This window comes from Rhinatrema bivittatum, chromosome 9 (genome assembly GCF_901001135.1).
Source record: "Rhinatrema bivittatum chromosome 9, aRhiBiv1.1, whole genome shotgun sequence".
NCBI classification, from domain to species: Eukaryota; Metazoa; Chordata; class Amphibia; order Gymnophiona; family Rhinatrematidae; genus Rhinatrema; species Rhinatrema bivittatum.
The window spans coordinates 193071419-193093992 of NC_042623.1; the positions used below are offsets into that span (position 1 = coordinate 193071419).

The 22574-nt window shown below is 44.0% G+C and overlaps 1 protein-coding gene across 1 annotated transcript in view; it reads right to left on the reverse strand.

Annotated features, from left to right (window-relative positions):
- Positions 1–22574, reverse strand: part of LOC115099326 (probable cation-transporting ATPase 13A4) — a 118738-nt gene that overhangs the window by 38383 nt on the left and 57781 nt on the right. Inside the window, exons 10-17 of the mRNA XM_029616910.1 lie at positions 20166–20336; positions 18862–19019; positions 13401–13589; positions 10431–10492; positions 9855–10005; positions 7834–7920; positions 4368–4524; positions 1702–1819 (exon numbers count right to left, since the gene is read on the reverse strand). Of these exons, the coding sequence (XP_029472770.1) occupies positions 1702–1819; positions 4368–4524; positions 7834–7920; positions 9855–10005; positions 10431–10492; positions 13401–13589; positions 18862–19019; positions 20166–20336 (1093 nt within the window). The remainder of the gene's footprint in view (positions 1–1701; positions 1820–4367; positions 4525–7833; positions 7921–9854; positions 10006–10430; positions 10493–13400; positions 13590–18861; positions 19020–20165; positions 20337–22574) is intronic.

The window sequence follows — 22574 nt, forward strand, 5'->3', positions numbered from 1 at the left end:
TCGGCCCGCATGTTGGGAAGGAGTGGGCAAGTCAGCTTAAATATGATCTAAACGAGGTACATTTCAGACAGGATGAGCCTGGCATGGACTCTGTGCCCTACAGTCACATCCGTTCCTAAATATCTTTGATTAAATCTGATCTGGCCTGACCAAAGATGACTTCAGGATCTGAAGGGATGCTCTTTGGCAAACTGCTACAAGCGGTGAAATTTCAAAATATGACGCAGGTAAAAACGAGCCTATATGAGCATAAGTAGCTCTTCTTATTTACCACGTATTTTAAAAAAGTCGAAAAGCTGCATGTATGTTAATTTTCACGCGCACATACGTGGGTGTAAAAACGGGGCAGCCTAGGACGCGGCCAACATTTACGCCCCTAAATTGCTGTTTTAAAAGACACTTACGTGTGTACATTTGCCAGCTTACTCGTGTATTTTTCCATGGGCTTATTATCTAGCGCAAATGTTATGAAACGTGCTTATTGTGTGCTGTCGTCTGGGTGAACGGAGGGGAGTTCAGGGTGAAGAACCAGGAGGATCTCAATGGTCTGGTAATTTCCTTGATACGTGCACAGAATTACACACCTATATCCCGATATACACTAGTATGTCCTGCTTTATTTTTGTATGTAACATACGTGCGCATATATTTTAAAATAGGTAAGAAATACTCGCTTTCAGGGGCAGATTTTCAAAGGGGTACACACGTAACCCCCGAAAAGCTGCCCCTTCCACCCCCTGTGTGTGCCGAGCCTATGTTGCATAGGCTCAGCAGTGCACGCAAGCCCTGGGACGCGCGTAAGTCCCGGGGCTTTCCTGGGGGGGCGTGTCGGGGCGTGTCAGGGGGCGTGTAGCAGCCGGCGCGTCATCGGGGGTGTTCCGGGGGCGGGGCTGCGGGCATGGTTTCAGCCCAGGGGCATTCCATGGGCATGGGCATGGCCGCGGCCTCCGGACCAGCCCCTGGACCAGAACATGGTGCACCGGTGTGCGCAATTTATGCCTGCCTCGGGCAGACGTAACTTTTGAAATAAAGGTGGGGGGGGGGAATTAGTTAGGGCCGGGGGAGGGTTAGTTAGGGGAAGGAAGGCAGGCTGCGCGGCTCAGCGTGCGCAGGCTTCCGATTTTGCGCAGCATTGCACGTGCCGACCCTGGATTTTAAAAGATACACGCGGCTTTAAAATCCTGCGTACTTTTTTTTGCGCCGGTTGCGCGAACAAAAGTACGCACGCGCATACTTTTTAAAAATCTGCCCCTCAGTGTTTTGCATGTGCATACACATGTATGTTCCAGGGTAAAGATATGCCTGTTTTATAATAACGTCTACATGATACGTGCAGGTTAGAATGTATATCTACACGTGGCCATATATGCGCATACATGCCACGATGCATAGTTGTTTGAAAGTTACCCTCTAAAATTACTACAAAAAGTCACTGGTAAATTGGGTTTGCTGCATGTATCATGAGAAACTTTTCTGCCCTACTCTTAACCTGGGGCAAATCTGAGCAGAGGTGAGATGGCTAAACCTAGTCAACAAAGTAATTTCAGATTTTCATGCAAGGTAACCTAAAAGTGGCTCAGAAAACAAAAGTCTGATTCAGCCTATTCCCAGTTAAATCAATAGTTTACCCGTTATCACCCATAGTGATGTGATATGTGAAATAAATTGCCCAACAAGGAGAGTGTATTGTAGGTTTCTTACCTTGTTAAACTTTCTACACCATTGTGCTGCCACGGTTCTATAGTTTTGTATGCCAGGCCAATGACTCTGAAGCCTTGAAATGTATAAAGTTCAAGTTGGCTTGAAAAATCACCCGGAACTGTTGAGAAAAGAAACAATGAGAACTGACAGCAGAGAAAGAAGTACATGAGAGCTACCTGCTCTGTCCATTCCCTCCATCATGAGACCTACTTGCTCTGTCCATTCCCTCCATCATGAGACCTACCTGCTCTGTCCATTCCCTCCATCTCTTACAGTACCACTGATGGTACTGGGGCTCTGACTCTGACTTGATTTATCCATCACTAAGCGCCTTATGCATTTCTCCCATGCGTTCCTCAATTGCAATACTGTTTTTCCCATCACCTCTATTGTGAAACTACACCATGCAACTGCTACCCCTTCTCAGGAATTACTAGTGAGGACCAGCATTGTGGCCTTGCACAGGGCCAGATGCAAGACCTTGACACCCAAAGGACAGAACGGAGGAAAGTATCTTCCCCAATGAATGAAAAACGGATGCCATTTGGCCCTAAAGCAAGTGGGTGCAGCTCCTCTTCAACCTAGGTTTAACACTTCTTTAAAATTTGGCATTTGCCTAAGTTGTCTGGGCCTGGCCTTACCAACCTCAAAAATACCAAACACTAACAGAATTGCAAAATCAACTGCATTTTTATTAGCAGTTCTTCTTTGATTCCGTTAAGAACATAAGACGTTGCCATACTGGGTCAGACCAAGGGTCCATCAAGCTCAGCATCCTGTCTCCAACAGAGGCCAATCCAGGTTTACAAGTACCTGGCAAGTACCCAAACATTAAATAATCTCATGCTGTTAAAGCCAATAATAAGCACTGGCTATTCTCTAATTTTTAATACATTGCGGGCGTGGAAAACAAATTACGCGTGCACCGCGTGCATTTTCAAAGGGACCCGTTATGCGCAGAAGTGCCAGGCTGCATGGAAGGGGTGGGGAGGGTAGCGGGGAGCCTTGGGGATAGAGGCGGCCAGCACAGTGGCCATTTGCTGCTGTACCGGGGAAGGGATTGCCGGCGTTTGGATGTTGCTACTGCTCCAACGGAGCAGTAAGCAACAAAATAAAACCCAAAAAAAGGTAGGCAAATTAGAGGGAGGGGAGGAGAGGGGAAGAGTAAGGGTAGGTTAGATAGGGGGGTAGGGAAGTTCCCTCCCAGTCCGCTCCTTAATTGGAGCAGACTGGAAGGGAACTGGGAAGAGGGACCATCACATCACCGCATGTAAATTAAAAATGTACCTCCCCTGCATGCGCCCCTCGTATTTTATAACACGTGCTCGCCAACATGCACATGTTATAAAATAGCTGCATCCATGTGTGCACCCTGGGAAGCGCGTTCACTTGGACGCATGGCGTAAGTTTAAAAATCTTCCCCTAAGTCAATTTGATTAATCGCAGTTTATGGATTTCTCCTCCAGGAACTTATCCAAACCTTTTTTAAATCCAGCTACACTAAATGCACTAACCACATCCTCTGGCAACGAATTCCAGAACTTAATGGTGCATTGAGTGAAAAATAATATTCTTTGATTTGTTTTAAATGTGCCACATGCTAACCATGGATGGAGTGCCCCCTGGTCCCTGTATTATCTGAAAGAGTAAACAACAACCAATTCACATTTACCATTCTTGTCCTCTTATGATTATATAGACTCTATCATATCCCCCCCTCAGCTGTCCCTTCTTCAAGCTGAACAGCCCTAACCTCTTCAGCCTTTCCTCATAGGGGAGCTGTTCCATCCCCTTTATTATTTTGGTTGCCCTTCTCTGTACCTTCTCCATCGCAACTATATCTTTTTTGAGATGCGGCGACCAGAATTGTACACAGTATTCAAGGTGCGGTCTCACCATGGAGCGATACAGAGGCATTATGACATTTTCCATTTTATTCACCATTTAAAAGCATTTTGCTTTCTATTAAAATGTATTAATGAAAAGACAGCCTTATTTTGTGAACCTGGCCTCTTTGGAGATGTAGCATATTTTATATGTTCCAGCTATTACACTGAAGAGGTAATTGCATAGAACTCTTTTTACATATTGAATGTACAATAAAACTGATTCCAGCTGGTAGAAAAGTCATGGGATCCATATTCAGCATCACTTAGCTAGATAATTTTGGCGTATTTGGCTAAGTAGCAGCAAGTGAATATCTGCCTGGGATCAGCGGCTTTCACTTTGCCAAGTATCATCCAGCTAAACAGCCAGCTAAGGGATGGGTGAGGCGGGACCTAACTGGCTGGAGATCTTATCTGGCTAATTCTGGTTGTTCCAGAGACCTGTCCTAAAGCATTGATAAACATAAGGACCCATTGGTGATCCTGCATCGAGCATTTCCTAGCACCCTCACTAGTGGAAGCACTCAGCCTCATATTCTGTCATTGAAAACTTAGCCTTTCATGGGGCACCATAACATAAGCTAGAAAAGCCCAATCTGAAATTTCCTGTCAACTCATGCACCAAAACTCAAGGTTCAAATACTAACGCGAACCTTGATACTCCATTGCTTGACTTGAGAACCCAAAGGACAGTTAATGGAGGGCAATGAAAAATATCTTTTTTTTTTTTTTTTTTTTAAATGACCCGAAAAAAATTAAAGTCAAAATAGGTTTCCGTACTTGTATCCGATTTGCAAAAACTGGCCACCATCTCTGGAGCTCCCTTCATGTACACAGTAAGCTGTTCTTCTCCGATTACTTGAGCAATGACCGCCATCCGCTGTAAGGATGAGGAGAAGGGGTACTGATTGACAATGACCATTCCTTTTACTGAACCCTGCGGAGAGAGAGCAAAGTAACAAGTGTGGGGCGGCGGTTAATAAGTGCAATGTGAGTAATCGATTGATTATACTGCACAAATTTCCTACCCACTGATACTGGCACTTAGTCAACATACGTGGCACAGAGGTGACCGTCTGGTCAGCAAAAGAGAAGGTCCGAAGGCTGCATCCATACGGAGTTAGACCGTGCTTTTTTTAGACTAATTTCAAACAAATGTGCAAAAGTCTGAAAGTAAATGATAGGAAAATACCGTATGGGCTGAATTTTCAAAAGGATTTATGTACATAACATTGGGTTTTATGAACATAAATGGGCTTTTTTGAAAATTGCTCGGAGGGAAAGTGCTTTGCACATGTAAAATTGCACGCGTGACTCACATGTGCATATTTTTATGTGAAGAAAAAAAAGAGGCATTCCGTGGGTAGAGTTGGGGGGGCGGGGGAAGTCATTTGCATGCAATTTTCAAAGTCAGTTTTCAAAGCCTTTGAATATTGCTACATTGCATTTATAGGTGAATTTTAAAAGCCCGGTGTGTGCCAAAATCGGGAGATATATGCACTGAAGCCGGGCTCACGTGCCCCCCAATGAATTTTAAAAGATACCCAGATGCATGCGGCTCTCCCGCTGCGTGCTCATTTAAAAAAGGGGAGGGGCCCAGATGTGGTCTGGGTGGGACATAGGAGTTTGGGGGCGTGGCCAAGAGATTGCGCATAAATACTTATGCGCCTGGGTGTGCTCCCAGATCCCCTGCCGTGTAAGTTTACTTCTGCAATGGAGGAGGTGTACGTTTAAAAACAAAAAGAGCTGTTTCTCAGGGGTTTAAAGGGTCTGGGGTAACTGGGGGGAGTGCAGGCTGTCAAATCAGGGGGGCTTGGAGTTCCTAGTTCTTAACTGGGCAAACTGGTGGGTGAACTGGTGAAACTGGCGATGGCGTGGACACACGACCCTTTTAAAATTCCCCGACTTATAAAGCAGAAGTGGGATTTATGCACATATGCATGTGCCCACTTAAATTTGGGCGCACACATGCCCAAAGTCAGGCCATTTTATAACATGCGTGCATATATGCGCACAAGTTATAAAATGGCTGCACACACAAGTTGCACATACAAGTTATAAAATGGCTGCACACACATGCCAAAGTGTGCCTGCTCGCCAGTCTGAAAGTTACCGTCCCTGTGTCTTTTGAAATAGAAACAAGCGCGCCCCTCTCAGCCCCGCCCTGGAATGCCTCTAGAGAGCTTCTTTTTAACACCTGTGTATGTGTGTTTGTGAAGCGTAATGTGTGTGCATACTTTTGATGTTTATAACTTACAGATTACGCAAATACAGGCTACTTACATGCATATATGCTAATTTTTCATGCATAACATTTGAAAATTCACCCCACAATTTATTTTAGATTATTTTCTGATAAGCATAACGTGCATTGAAAATAATCCCTTTTGGCCGATTGAATAAATTATCTAGAACAGGCAGTAGGCAGCATGAATCCTTGCGAAGCAAAAACAGGTCTGAATTTCATCATAATTGCAGTGAACATTCATCAGATCTATCTGTATACCCCAATAACCAGTTTATTTTCATATTATGGTTATCTTGAAAATCAGACCTAATCTGAAGGTTACCCCCTAATCTAGAATATATATTTTAAGGCTAAGATTTCCCATACAGCCCATGTAAGTTTAATGATAATTAATAACTAGTTACAGAATCCATCAAAGGAATATGTGAGCTCTTCTAACAGCCAGAGCATTAAAAAAAATACCAAGGTGTGTATTGTGAGCGATGGACACGTGAACCCCTTTTGCCATGACACAGTTGACACAACCTCAAGAGCAAAATCCTAAGGTCTGCGCTGACGGTGGGCAAATGAGACGGGACAGACTAAGGAAAGTCCAGAAGTTAGTAACTATGGACAGAGTCGAAGGACAGCTGGAGACTTGGAAGAAGACTAAGGTTAGAGACTTGGAAGAAGACTGAGGCTGGAGACTTGGAAGAAGACTGAGGCTAGAGACGTGGAAGAATAAGGCTGAACACTCAGACAAGAACAAAGATTGAGGCTGGAGACGTGGAAGAATGGCTGAAAAAGACAAGGACGAAGAATGAGGCTGGAGACTTGGATGAAGACTGAGACATGGAAGAAGACAAAGGCTGAGCACTCGGACAAAGACTGTGGCTGAGGCTGAAGACTTAGACAAAGAATGAGGCTGAACACTTGGACAAGGTCTGAGGTTGAAGGCTTGGTTCGAAGCCTGTGGCTGAGGCTGAAGACAAGGCCGCGGCTGTAGACAGTCTTGGACGACCTTTGCTGAGGTGACGAAGGAGGTGTCATCAGGGTCCCTTTATAGGGCGAAGAGTCCTGATGTCATCCAAAGGTAATCCAGGCTCTTCCTGCCGTGAGCCCTTTAAAACGAGCGAGCTCCATGTGTCCCCGTGCCTAGGGGAATTCCCCGTCGCAGCCACTCGTGGGGTCGTTCCCATGAGCAGCAAACTGTGCAATCATAAAGGTCTAAGATACTCTCCATTTTATCCTCCATTCCTTTCCAAATAACTCCAAGCATTCGGTTTGCTTTTTGATTGCTGCCACACCCTGAGCTAAGGATTTAAACACACTGTCCACAATGACTCTAAGATCCTTTTTCTGGGTGGTTACCCCTGATGTGGAACCCAGCACTGAGTATCTAAAATAAGGGTTATTGTTCCCCTATGTGCATCACTTTGCAACTTCTCTACATTAAACTTCATTTGACCTTCAGAGGCCTCTTGACCCTCTCACCGAGCCCGGACCGCTCCTGTCTCACTGGTGCTATATGCTTAGAAATGGCTCAGGCAGACTGAGACTGCAGCAGCCATTATTTATTTTATTCCAGACAAAACGGCACCAGCTAGGCCCAAACCCAGGCTGACCCCATTCTGCATGGTAGAAATTAACAACAGCGCAGGCCGGTCTACCGACGTCATTTCTAAGCATAGCACCGGTGAGTGACCGGGGACTGCTCCTGTTTGTGCTTTTGTTTTGTTTTTTTAATTACTTTGTTGTTCCTTTCAGATTTTTTTTTTTTTTTGTTTTAAATGCATGAAAAAGAGACTAAAGAAGCATCAAACAGAAGAAAATTAATGTCTGTGCATACCCCTAGAAAAGAGTAAAACAGGTGATGACCTAAGCTGCAAACTACAGGATAGGCCAAGAAAAAATACTCTGAGATTTTAGAGAGAACCCATGCAATGCACAAGGGAAAAAAAAGAGGCTTCTTCTCTCCTGTACAAGTTTTTATAGTAATTACACTGAAGTTCTTCTTACCACGCTGGCATTAGCACCTGGCTTAAGAACCATGCCTTCCGATGAACCTGCATCAGTTTTGTTTTCTGTTTTAGAATCTTCTATTTCCTGTCAAGACATAAAGAACATATTTGAAATGGAATTCACTTCTTCAAAATGAAACCTTCCAGTGCCACACACATCGGTCAAATTTCTCTTTTAAAAATTCTGACCATTTTTTTTTTCTCGTTTCGGTTTTTCACCCCAACGACCTCTGCCACCTAACCCCCCTCCGTAGATGGCCATGTCCTGCACCTCAGGGATAACTCGCTAGCCTGAGGGATGGAGGAGTCTTCCTCCTCCAGGTTGTACCCTCAGCACTATTTGCTGAACCTGCCCAGTGTAGGTTAGGGATTTTGTTATTTGGTTCATTTTTTGTTTTGTTTTGTTTTTATTTCAGTCCGCCCTAAATCGAGTTAGTAGGCGCTGATTTGATTTAGTGCGCGCTAAAAAAAATGAGTATGCGCTAAAAATGAAAACAAAAAAAAAGAATGCACATCCCTAGTCTAGGGAGCTTTCTGCCCTCCCTCTGACTGCACCAAATCTGCAGCGCGCCAAGGCCTACACAGCCTGAACGTTGGAGTCTCGTACCCGGATCTCCATCACTGCAGAGCAATGGCACAAGTCATTTTAACTGAACCTTTACAGCTCCCTTTCTGTTCTCGGTTTGTTCAGTTTGGTTTATTTGATTACTGCTATGAATAAATAGTTGTTGCAGGTTAAGTAATACTGGCAAACGCTCTGTATATCTTTGATAAACATTTCCTGTTCCGGATTGAAGGATAAGAGACAATAAAACGTTAACTACAGCCTCATTCTGTTGGGCTCAGGAGACTGTGGCTGTAATAAAATGCAAACTAAGCTGGGTTTCAGAAGACCGCCTGTTGCAAGCTAGCAGATAAATCAAAGACAATGCTGAACTATGATAAATGTTATTAAAGAAGGCCCAGATGTTTCCATCTTTCTAAATTACTGAATCCCAATGGGCAGGAGATAGGGAGTTCTTACTGCTCATGAAATGTAAATGGTGTGTGAATAATGGCATTAGGTGAGTTTTGGGAGGCTCCCTTACAGGCCGATTCAGAAAAACGCGCGGGAGAGCGGGCGAGCGCCCACTCTCCCGGCGCGCGCACAGGCAACTCTCCCGGGCACGTGATTCAGGAGGGTGGCCTATGCAAATTAGGGCCCGCGGTAAAAGGAGGCGCTAGGGGCACTAGCGTGACCCTAGCGCCTCTTTTTTTGACAGGAGCGGCGGCTGTCAGCGGGTTTGACAGCCGACGCTCAATTTTGCCGGCGTCGGTTCTCAAACCCGCTGACAGCCACGGGTTCGGAAAACGGACGCCGGCATAATTGAGCATCTGTCTTCCGACCCGCGGGCTGATTTAAAAATTTTTTTTTTTTTAATTTTTACTTTTTTTTTTTACTTTTGCAATCCACAAAAGGACATCGCCTCCTATCCCATGACTTTTTAGTTTTCTTAGAAGCCTCTCATGAGGGACTTTGTCGAATGCCTTCTGAAAATCCAAATATACCACATCTACTGGTTCATCTTTCTCCACATGTTTATTAACCCCTTCATAAAAATGTAGGAGATTTTTGAGGCAAGACTTCCCTTGGGTAAATCCATGCTGGCTGTTTCGCATTAAACCATGTGTAACTAAATATTTTGTGATCTTATTCTTTATGTTTCCATGATTTTTTTCCAGCACTGAAGTCAGGCTCACAAAATGGTAGAAAACCCTTTGTATATGAGCACCAGAGTGAGACAAAGCCCTTCTGCTACCTGATATCAAAGTTTAATCAATACAAGATTAAGTTTAATAACTTAGGTTCCTCAGATTCAATGCATTGGTCACCTTTAAGTATCTATTTTTCTGAGATTGCTGGATACATAGAGAATGAAACCTGCATTTCCTTTCCATCACAAGGATAAACGATGCAATTTCCAGCATGACTTGAAAGAAATTCGGCCTTATTGCATGAAGCACAGAGGGAAACGTTACCCAGTTGGTGGCTTCGAACATTTTCAAATCCAGTGGATCTCCCTGCAGCTCCCCCTCGAGGATGAGCAGCGAGTGGCAGCTGACCATGGAACCAAACAGTGGACCCCAGGGTAAAGAGTTGCCAGGTGTAAATTTGTGCATTTTCTGAAAGCTGATTTGGAGCAACAACAAAAGAGTTAACATTATTTTACCGTCATTAAGAATGGGGCAAGAGAGGAGGTCAGGTACAATATATATTCAGTGCCCCTGCAGTGTCATGACATTAGATCACTAAGAATGCTGGCTAATTCATGGATCGCTAAAGGAGGCTGAAACCGCCCGACATGACAGCTGATCAAGCATGGATGCAAGTAGTAAGGAGAAGGTATGATTATAATAAATTGTGTGTGATAAATTAATTTACTCTTCGCTCCTTTCACAATTCCTCACAAATTACAGCAAGCCAATAAAGCCTACAAATGTCATGGAGTGGAAGGGCGCCTACAGTCTACTCTTCTTCCATCCTGACAGCACATCAACTTAGATCTTCATTCTACAACAGAAATATATTTACTACACAGTATTACAGAAACATACCAGTTTCCTTCAGAAGGAATAATCCCCAGCAGATCCAGTCCGTCTTCTGTTAAGGTTCCAGTCTAGGGTTAAATAAGAGTCTGGATTAATACAGATAGTTTACAGTAATGGTTTAGACATCGAAATTGCCATAGCAGAAAACTATATAAATACTTAGAACAGCAATGATAATATTGTGAAGGACTTTCCACTGTTCGGAATACCACCCAGCACATTCCACTCTGATTTTGTTATTCACCTTTCCAAACCTGAGATCAAGGCCAGTTACAGTCAGATACAGTAGATAATTGCCTGCCCCATAGGTGGTGGCTATGTGCCACCAAGTGATGGTGGCCCAACAGCCTGAGGCCATCATCTTTTAAAGGACCTGGGGGTTTAATGATACCCCCCCACCCTCTCTCTTACAGGGAGTTCTGGCAGAAGAACCAGAGGGGTTCTTGATGACCTAGAAATAGACTGGGCAAACTGGTGACAAATTGGTAATGTCCTTCACGCATACATATTACAAAATATGATGATTTACATGCTTAAAAGCTGACAAGTGCAAAGAAAAATACAGTGAAATATACATGTATAAATGATTAAAATTAGGAGCACAAGTACATGCACATAGCAGATATATGCAATTTATCTGGATAATTTTTTACTTATCTGGCTAAGTGACAGCTTTGTTGCCACTTATCCCGATAAGTCTTAAAAAAGTGATAATTAGCTGGATAAGTAAGATAGCCGGATAAGTCTTCAAACGCTAGTTATCTATCTACCTTACTTATCTGGCTAAGTAGTGCTTTTCTTTTACTTATCCTGCTTTTACTTAGCCAGATAAGTCTTAAACTTCTCTGGCTAGGTTTAAAATGCATGCCGCGTATCTTTTATAAAATGTGTGTGCATGCGTGCGTCCATATAGCTGTGTATATGGGCATGCACAGGCTTCTTTTAAAGTTATCCTCATAGGGGAAGATTTTCAAAGGGTTTACGTGCGCCGAGCCTATTTTCAAAAGGCTCAGCAGCGCGCATAAAGCCCTGGGACGCATGTAAGTCCCTGGGCTTGAAAAAATGGACGGTCTGGGGGTGGGGCTGGGACAAGGGCGGGGCCTGGCCAGACACGTAACTTCCACAACAAAGGTACGGGGCTTTTTTTATTTTGGGCTGGGGGGCGGGACAGGTTGGGGAAGGGAGGGGAAGGTGGGGAGGGGGAACGGGGAAAGCCAGCTGGTCTCCCCGAGGGCTCGGTGCATGCAAGTTGCACTAGTGTGCACCCCCTTACGCGTGCTGACCCCTGATTTTATAATATGCGCACAGCTGTGCACACATGTTATAAAATTGGGCGTACATCTGTGCACACCGGGTAGCGCGCACAAATGTAGGCCGCGCACAAGAGATCCCAATATTATTTGTATTATCCTGGCTTGTAGTGTACAAATGGGAAGTAAGCTTAAAAGCTGCACCAAAGAAAATGTTTGCGGACACGGTCTTTCAGAAATTAAAGAGAACATTGCATGGCGCACTCTGACACACCTCTGAACCACCTGGGGTCTGGCAGGTGTAAGAAGGTTGGGGGCTGGGGGGAAAAGGTTTTCCATGCCAAGGTGGTAGGGCTTGGTTACTGGGCCCAGAGCCGGCAGTGGGACCATCTTTTAAACGTTTGCCACCTCAGGGTGTGGCAGGGGAAGGGATGGGATAGGGGGATCTTATTTGACCTCCTTGGAGTTTAGACACTTGGGGCTGGGAGGACTGAGCCTAAAAAGGCCCTTTAAGGGTAGACCCCAGGAGCATCAGGACGTGCCTTAGCATTCTGATGCTTTCGAGGAAAGACTTAACGATTTGAACTGTCGTTAATTTTCATTCAGATAACTTGCAGGCCGATACAGTACAGTGTGCTCCAGCGGAGCGCACTGTTGACCCACATTTGGACGCGCGTTTTTTGATGTGCTAGCTTTACCCCTTATTCAGTAAGAGGTAATACTGCATCAAAAACGCGCGTCCAACCCCCCGAGACTAATAGCGCCGGCAACATGCAAGTTATTCCCGTGCGATTCAGTAAGTAAAATGTGCAGCCAAGCCACACCTTTTACTTTCAGAAATTAGCACCTTCCCAAAGGTAGGCGTTAATTTCTGCCGGCGCCGGGGAAATGCACAGAAAAGCAGTAAAAAACTGCTTTTCTGTGCACCCTCCAACTTAATGTCATAGCGATATTAAGTCGGAGGTCCCAAAAATTTAAAAAAGTTAAAAATTAAAAAAAAAATTTTTTAAATGGGCCCGCAGCTCGCGGGTTGAAAACCGGACGCTCAATTTTGCCGCTGGACCACCAGGGACGTTTGGCAAGTCGGGGGGGGGGGTGTCAGGATGGTGGGGGGTTGTAATTAATTAAATTTGAAGGGTTGGGGTGGGTTTGGGTTGTTGGGGTTTTTTTTAAAATGTGCCCTTTCTTCCCCCCCCAAAAAACGATAGGAAAACCACACAAAATGTCATGGGTTTTCCTTTCGTTTCGTCAGCCCTCTGAAATGCAATGAAATAGGAAATATCGTCTTTATTTCCTATTTCGTTGCAAACGAATGCACATCCCTATAAGGTATACAATTATAGCAGAAAAATAACAGATGTGTTCGATTCCCAGGCATGACTCCCATTTCACAAAAGCTGATAGGAGAGTGGGACATTGCAGAAATATATTCCCATCTTTTTCATCTGCTCTGATGGATTTGTCACTATCATTTGTATTTCCATTGTCACACTGGGAGCCAGGTGACCTTCAAGCTTGGCCAACGTCAACAACTAAAAATTTAATTCCGAGAGCAACCAAAGATTTCATAAAAAACACAAGACTGCATTTATTTTGCCTGACAGCTGAGTTATTTAGTAAAAGAAAAATTGCCAATATAAATGCTTTCAGGGTGGAAGAGAGACAAAATATTTCAGAGCCTCAAATTTTAATGCACAGTTTAGAAAAAAAATAATCATTTGTATACTTTGTCGAAGCAGATGAGGTTTATTTGTCCACACATGTTGATTCTGTTAGGGCTGATGCAATAGATTGATTCTTTCTTCAGCCTGCTTTGGGCGTAGAGGATCCCAACCGTCAAAGCAGCAGGAATAATTGGACAAATGGCAGAGGTCACGAGAACCAGTGCTTCTATTATAATCCTCCCTGCAGGCATCTGCAAAAAACGGCAATAAACCCGTTGAACTATTAGAGGAAGACAAACGTATTTTTTAAAATTACAAATGGAGCTATTGTACAGTCTCAGTTCTCCACACGCTCACCATTGAAATAAACCTATTTATTATTTTAGTCTTAAAAAAATGTAACCCAATCTTAGACTCGGTCTTGACAAAGAGGCCCAGGTGATCCGAAAAGCTTGCGTGCATCATCTTTGAAAAATAATAAAATGAGATGCATCACAACCCGCATTAAAAAAAAAAAATCCATTTGTTTTCCGGGACCGATAGGGCTACTAGAGCTCCCTACTTCACACATGATGATCTTTTTATTTTCATGTATCTTTCAAATTCATTTTAGTGTTCAGGTGTGGCACTACATTCACCCCTGAGTGAAGGCTCGTCTTTTATTCAAGGAGGGGTTAATTTTGTAACACTGAGCATGAAAAAGTCAGCAAACACGCCTATGGGCTGCACCAATTTTTTGAAGCAGACTGACCCACATAAATCTGTTCTGAAAATTATGCCACAAATAAGCACTGCCTCAAAAAGAATCCCCCTATGAATATCCAAGAAACAAAACACCAAAACGGGGAAACAATATTTTCTTTGTTAACTCTGGTGTCCGGTATCGCATCTGTAAGTAATAACCACTTATGGGTTATGACTGGTAGAAAATTGTGCCACCAAAACTGCCCACGCAAGTCTCACCTGCTAAAACAGTCTGCACAAATCTTTCGGGGAAAATGTATGGGCATACTTTTCAAAAATATGCAAAAAGGTACACGTCAAGTCCACGCCGTTCTCCAGCTACACCCTCAGGAATATCGCCTCTCAGTCCGGGTACACCTACACACGTATGTCATGTCTGCGTCTTAAGTTTATCTGCATATTGGGTGGACAATTTTGCGAAAGGCCATTTCTGTGCATAAAAACAACACTGCTTTAGCCTCAGAAGTCCCTCCAAGAATTACCCTCAGAATGTGCACAGGGTGAGGGGTGAGAACGCGCGGTGCTTCCCTACATCGCCTCAGGTGTGAGCCAGTTCTATTCCGGCTGGACTACTGCACCACTGAAAGTGAAAGGGTCTATTCTTGAGGACCACTCGATTCTTGGCTATCTTGCTCAGACTACCACCCAGGGGCCCAAAAGTAATGCTAACTACAAGGGCATTTCTTTTAGTGATATGGGCACCTATCCCTTTTAATGCAGGTTTAAAAGATGTTATTACTTTAGGGGATTTTGACTTGCACGTTGACTCAGTTCCGCTAACTGAAAACGTGGACGTTCCGCTAACTGAAAACGTGGACGTTTTGGGTTGGAAGCAAATCATTCATCAGGACATACTTTGGACTGAATTATCATCAAAATGAATTTGAAGGTTTTAGGGAATCCCCAAGTAGACTGTTCCATTGTGCCATGGTCTGATCCTTTTTTCATTAAATTATCTGCAGAGACTGACCAGCCCTGTCCATCCTCTAGTAGTGAGCCAGTAAGGTTTATTTATGGGTACTTGGGTTCAAAACCAATTTTACCTAAGTTGAATGAATTTGTGCCTCTGAATGTAACGAGGCGGAGGATCATTGGAAAAACTCTATTGAAACCGCACTAGATATAGTAACCCCATAAGTGAACAGACCTAGGCAGAGAACACAAAGCATTATGGTTCGCCCCTGAATTGATTGTTATTAAGAGAAACAAAAGGGAAGTTAGAATGTTGCTGGAGGAAATCTCTGCGGGAACAAGATAAAAAGAATTTTGCTGACACGATGGAGGAATATAGGATTGAGGGAGATATGTCTAAACGTCAGTATATATCAAAGAAGATCCACGAAGTACAGAATCAACCCAAAGAACTGTTTCAGATTGTGAGACACCATTAAATTGCATGAAAATGAAATTAATGCTATCATGGTTTAGGCCGAGATTTGATTGGTCAGTTTTTTATTGATAAGATCGATTCATTGATACCTGCTACCATGACACTAGATGAGCATATTAAGTTCCTCCAGATGGGAAGTTTTCAAAGAAACTGCAATTGATGATGTTAATACAATTATGGCAAATTTAAAACCCAACATTTGTACGACGAATGATTATTCAAATGTGCCCTTAAAATGTGTAAGGGATGATATTGCTCCTTTTGTTAAGGATTCAGTAAACTTTTCTCTGAGGAGAGGTGATTTTACCAGTTCATTTGAAAGAGGCTTTAATGCAACCAGTTCTAAAAAAAAACCAACAGAATTTAGCCATGAATGACTTTAAAAACCATCGGTCAGTCTCTAATCTCCCCTTTCTGACTAAAATAATAGATAAAGTTGTCTTAAAACAATTGCAGAATTTCATGGATGATCATAACATATTAGATATGCAGCAGTATGGATTCAGGCTCGGACATAGCACAGAGACTTTATTACTATGACTCTGTGACGTATTCTGGTGAGGGTTTGATTCTGGCACGGAATTCTTACTTGTCATGCTGGACTTAGCAGCAGCTTCTGATACTGTTGATGATACTATTATTTTAAACCATTTACAGGAAATTGGGATAGGTGACTTGGTCTTGAGATGGTTTTCCTCAAGTAGCTAGTAAGAAGCCCAGATTGTTTAAGATCTCACGTGCAGTGCCTCAAGGTTCGGCCCTTTCAGACTTACTCTTTAACATATATCTGAGACCAATTTGCCATGTTTTTGCTGAATTGGATTTTGGTTATGGAATCTATGCCAATGATATCCAATTTTATGTTCCTATTAGAGGTTCATATGTTGATGTGTTGCAACAAGTTTCCTACTGCATGTTACATTTACAGTCCTAGCTAAGAATAGATTAGTGATAAATATGGCATAAACTTGGATCTTGATTTATCCAGATTCCTGTCCGATAAAATGCCTCAATTTCTAACTATCGATAATTCAAGGATATTAATCTCCCAGGAAGTTTGCAACCTGGATTCATTCTTGATACTAAACTGTCATTCGGCCACAGTTTGTGTGTTCTTCTTATTATAAGCTACAAATGCTTCACCAACTATGTCTATTTTTAAATGAGTGATCTGAAGACAGTGATACATTCCATGGTAATGTCAACAGTTGACTATTGCAATGTACTATATATTGGTTTGCCTCTTTATACGACATGTGCAGTCCAATGTATTCAAAACGCTGCAGCACAAATTGTAGCAGGAATTCCAATTTCCAAGCATATAAAACCTTACTTGCTAAAGTATCATTATTTGGAGAATTAAATTTAAGGTTGCTCTCTTGGGGCCTCATTTTCTAAAGTATTGCAGGCCTGCGATACTTTAGAAAATTGCACTACTCTGGGGCGGGGGGACGGGCGGGGGGGCGGTCCTGCACTAGCCGGCAGCGATCGCACTGCCACGGTGCAATCGCTGCTGGCATCGCGCCCAATAACTACACCATAGAAGGTGTAGTTATTGGGCGCGAAATAGCGAGCAAAAAGGGCCTTACCTTTCCGCTCGGCGCGCCGTCCTCGCGGAGTCAGCCCCGGTGACGCCCCCGACTTCTCCTCTTCCGGGGCCGACTCCGCCTTGATTTCAGTAGCGCAGGCCTGCGCTACTTTCGCTAGCTATCGCAGACTTGCGCTAACAGCGCAAGTCTGCGATAGCTTTGGAAAATGAGGCCCTTGGTCATTAAGGGCATTAATGGTCTGGTCTCAAATTGTTTTAATTCTGCTCTGAAACTATACCAACCGACTAGGACCTTAAGATCAAGTTCACAAATGTCATTGGTCAAACCATCTTTTAAAGTTATTCGATTAGATGAATCACAAAATAGGCTCTTCTATGTCCAGGGACCTATGATCTGGTGCTTAAAAAGTGGAACTGGGCTTTTACAGTTCAGAAAACTGGTAAAGGCCTTTATCTTTCAACAGGCCTTTAATAAAACAGAGTAGTAAGGCGAAGAGTCACTTTGATACTGAAGAGTGGAAGTCTCTGTGCGGAAGGCTGGGAATGGTCAAGTGCAAGTGATCTTTAAATTTCAGGTCGTACGATGGTGTATAAGTGAGTCTTTAATGTTTTAATGTAGTGTTTTCATGTGTTTTAATTGTGGATGTTTTAACTATAAACCACCTAGAAATGTTGATAGGATGTTAACAAATTTTTAAAATAAATATAGAACGCCAGCTCAGCTCATGGAGGCCAAGGAATTAATAATAATATTAAATATTAGTGTAGCACATACCAGATGGACACAGCACTGTGCAGAGACACATAATCAGTTCTGGATAGTTATCGTGTCTGGGCACTATCAACCTGCCTTGATTTCCTTACTTTGTGGGTTCTGGGTTTATTAGAGTGGACTTTCTTGGCTCCATATTCATTCTAAATAAATAGAGGAAATTTTCTGATAAAAACTGGAAATCCCTATTCTGTACAACTTCACGAGTGACAGGTTTCATAGTCTACTACTCTAGAGATGCTGTTTGCCTCAGGTTTGTTGAATCATGGGATCTGTCTTACTTCCATTTATTTTGTGCAAGAATTGCTAAAGTTAAGCCTCTATCCATTAAAATAAGTACTGGAGCACAAAACTAAAAAGCACAAGTTCAACAGCACAGGTCCTTCTTTGTTGTATCCAACGGTGATACTAATTTAGAGTAGCTGCTCACAGTAAAAAAATATTAATAGGGTAATAATGTTGAGAAGAATGGGACAATACATTGAAATATTGATAGTCTTCACTATGGAAGAAAATGTAATTCAAGGCAAAATAAAATGGTCAAGATCAACAAAGATTTCAATTGAAACATTACACTTATCAACTACAGAATATTTCTACAGTGACCAACAATGTCCCCTGGAAGCTGTGCGGGAGTCATCCACCCAGGGCCGGCGCGTCCAGTAGGCGAACTTCGGCGGTCGCCTAGGGCGCCGAACCGTAGGGGGCGCCAAAGAGCAGCCACGGGGTGCTGCAAGCGGGGCCTATCCTGCTCGCAGCAAAGAGAAATAGACTGTGTGCTTCTCAGGGCCGTGAGCAGCGCGCCGAAACAGGTGGGGGGCGCGACCGGGGGGGGGCGGCAGCGCAAGGGTCGCCTAGGGCGCCCAATACCCTTGCACCGGCCCTGCATCCACCTGCATTCTAACCAATGGGTGTGCTGCAGCTGTCTCGCCATGGGATCCGCCAGTCAAATGTCCTTCAAATCAGGAGCAGACTGCAACATACCCAACACTTAAGAGCACAAGCAGCGAACTCCCCTGCAGCTTGCTGAGAACATTGACTGTGACCCTCGCAATGAAAATCACTTACCCCACGCATCGCAAATATAGCTACTGAATAGATTATTCCAATTAAAGCTAGAACTGCCAGGAACATGAAGAACCTTTTAACGTCCCTGTGCAGCTTGAAGTGAACGGGTTTGGGGTAGAGGATGGACCTCACCATGTCGCCTTTGGTTGTGTTGAACCCTAAAGTCATACAAAGAAACCACAAAAAAAGTTTCAAATAATTTTTCTGCTTTAAAAGCATGCACAGGAAAACATATGGCAATTAAAACGTTCTTAGAGATGTATAATAAGTCTTACTCTATAGCGTTAAGACTTTTCTAAAGCCTAATGATTACAGTCTGATCACTAATCACATAGAAGAAAACCGATAGAGTAGTATGCATAGGGCTGGATTTTAAGAATTGTGGGTGGGCGTAGATTTGTGCGCGGCCTCGGAGGGAACTTTCCTTCCACCACCACCCCCCCCCCCCCCACCACCTTCCCCTCCCTTCCCCTACCTAACCTGCCCCCCAGCCCTACCTAAAACCCTCCCCTACCTTTATTATTTAAGTTGCGCCTGCCTCTGGACAGGCGTAGATTGCGCGCACCAGCCGGCCCACGATCCCAGGCACAGCGGCAAATGGCCACTGTGCCATATGCATGTAAACTTTCTCGTGCATCGGGAGGGCAATTTTACAAAAGCTCATTTCAGTGGGTAAGACATTGTTTCACACACACAAATGCTTCTGAAAATTAACCTGCAAGTGGAAAAAGCCTTAGTAAATCAAACCCATAGTCAACCATTTACTTTTTTTGGTTTATTTGTTGGCCTCCTGGCTATGCTTTTGTTTTGGTCATATTTTTCTTACTAATTGGTGATCTGTTCCCAGGTGGCCTTTGCTTAGGAGGGTTTAAAGAAAAAATAAACCAAATACCATCACACTTTTTAAAGAGGGAGACTGTCATTCCCCACAAGGTGATGGCGTAATTAGTTTTAATTTTAAGGAATATTTGTATCTGCAAAAAAATCTAAGACGGATAAGATAAGGAAATCAAAAGGAAGATGAAATAATGATCAGCAAGTCAAAGTAGTACATTAAAAGTTAGCAAACATTTAGTGGAATTGAAATGTGTGTCTGCAGGTTTAAGGATCTGCTATTCACAACCTTGAAAAGTTAAATGAACTTCAAACTCCATTTTGAAATGTGAGGGTTCTGTTTCCAAATGGGGCAACATCAGGGAGGTAACTCAAGGAGGCCAGGCACCCTGGAAGTTTTCAGGTTAAGAGTTTGTGTACTGCCGCCAGTGCACTTCAAACCAACCTAACGCAGGTTAAATATTACTAACCCGTTCTCAGCACGACAGCCCTTACTGGACCCTGAGCAGATGCCTCAGTCCGTACGACCTCAGTTCCACAGAACAGGACGTGTCTTCTGTAATCTTCTCCACTGTACTCTTTCCATGGCATGGTATTGTCCAGGCTGGGCAGCGAGGTCTTGGTCACCGGAATGCATTCACCTTAAGAAATTCATAGCAAGACAGTCCTAGTGTTAGAGTAAGGTTCTCTGCTTGAAATTCTATCAGCCTCGTTACTTTCTTGTAAAGAGATTACGGTTTAAAATAAAAGAACTTCTTTGAGGAAATTAAACTCAGGGCTAGCATTCGGTCACCTGAGAGAACAAAGCTGTTCAGTTCCTGAGTCCGTGTAAGTAAAGCGAGGGTGCGTATAAGCAGAGCACTGGAAAAAGAACATAAGAACATGCCATGCTGAGTCAGACCAAGGGTTCATCAAGCCCAACATCCTGTTTCCAACAGTGGCCAATCCAGGCCATAAGAACCTGGCAAGTACCTAGACACTAAGGGCCAGATTTTCTAACCTACGCGCGGGCGTAGATTTGTGCGCGCAACCCGGCGCACATAAATCTACGCCCGATTTTATAACATGTGCGCGCAGCTGCGCGCATGTTATATAATCCAGGGTCGGCGCGCGCAATGGGGTGTATACTTGTGCACGTTGTGCGCGCCGAGCCCTAGGGGAGCCCCGATGGCTTTCCCTGTTCTCTCCGAGGCCACTCCGATTTTGGAGCGGCCTCGGAGGGAACTTTCCTTTCGCCCCCCCGCACCTTCCCCTCCCTTCCCCTATCTAACCCGCCCCCCAGTCCTACCTAAATCCCCCCCCCCACCTTTATTATTTAAGTTGTGCCTGCCTCTGGAAGGCATAGGTTGCGTGCGCCAGCCAAGTACCAGCGTGCGATTCCCCGGCCTAGCAGGCCTTCGGAGGCCTCTGGCCACGCCCATACCCCACCCCTTTTTTCAAACCACGGGGCGGGAGCGGGTTTTCGGGGTTATGCGCTTAACCCTTTGAAAATCTGCCCCTAAGAAGATCCCATGCTACTGATTCCAGTAATAGCAGAGGCCATTCCCTAAGTCAACTTGATTAATAGACATTAATGGACTTCTCCTCCAAGAACTTATCCAAACCTTTTTTAAACCCAGCTACACTAACTGCACTAACCACATCCCCTGGCAACAAATTCCAGAGCTTAATTGTGGGTTGAGTGGAAAAGAATTTTCTCCGATTAGTCTTAAATATGCTACTTGCTAACTTCATGGAGTGCCCCCCAGTTCTTCTACTATCCAAAAGTGTAAATAACCGATTCACATCTACTCGTTCAAGACCTCTCACGATTTTAAAGACCTCCATCACATCCCCCCTCAGCAAAATATTGAGGTACCTGAAATGTCCAAAATCATGCAAGAATAGAAATCACCAATCTTATAAAGCTCTAGATAAAACCAAACAGTTCCCAGTTTAAAAGTAAAAAAAAAACAAGTTTGAAAATAAGAAACAAACCCGACCCCAAATGCCCCCAACTGCTAACAAAAGTTTGAAGGAGTCTACATGACACCGCTGGTAATGGAGACCTCTTCTGTACTGATGCACGAGCCTTGCTCTCTCTTCAGCGCTGGGTACTGGTGATTTCCTAAGGTTTTCTGCAGACATCGCTCAGGTCTCAGCATGTCCTGAACCTCCCTTGCAGTTCTCATTCGTTACTTTTCTAAGACTTTTTGACTTTTTTTCCATGCCTGTGAGGTGGTGCTGCGCTGTCAGTTCTCACGGCATGCTTTCAGGGGGCGTATTTGTCAGCTCTTGGGCCCGTGCTTTTCCTTCACTCTCTGTCTTTCAGACATCGTGTTCCTCTCATGCAACACAGAGCTTCCAAGGTCACATGCTGGGCATGGTACTGACTAGGGATGTGAATCGTTTTTTCTGACGATTGAAAATATCGTACGATATTTTCAAAGTCGTCAGAAATCGGGGGGCTCCCCAAAACCGATAGGAAAACCCCACAAAATTGTTTGTGGGGTTTTCTTATCGTTTTGGGGGAGGACGGGAAAAACAGCACACAGAAACAACTCCTAAACCCACCCTGACCCTTTAAAACAGATCCCTTAGCTTCCCCCACCCTCCCGACCCCTCCCAAAATTTTTTACAAGTAACTGGTAGTCCAGTGGGGGTCCCAGGAGCGATCTCCTGCTCTCGGGCCTTGGCTGCCACTAATAAAAATGGCGCCGATGGCCCTTTGCCCTTACCATGTGACAGGGTATCCCTGCCATTGGCCGGCCCTTGTCACATGGTAGGAGTAATGGACGGCCAGCGCCATCCCAGTGAAGAGGTGGTAGCTTAGCCAGGGACCAGCAAAGGTAACAGGAAGATCGAAGTAGGTCTGGACGAGGCAGGGATACAGAGATCTG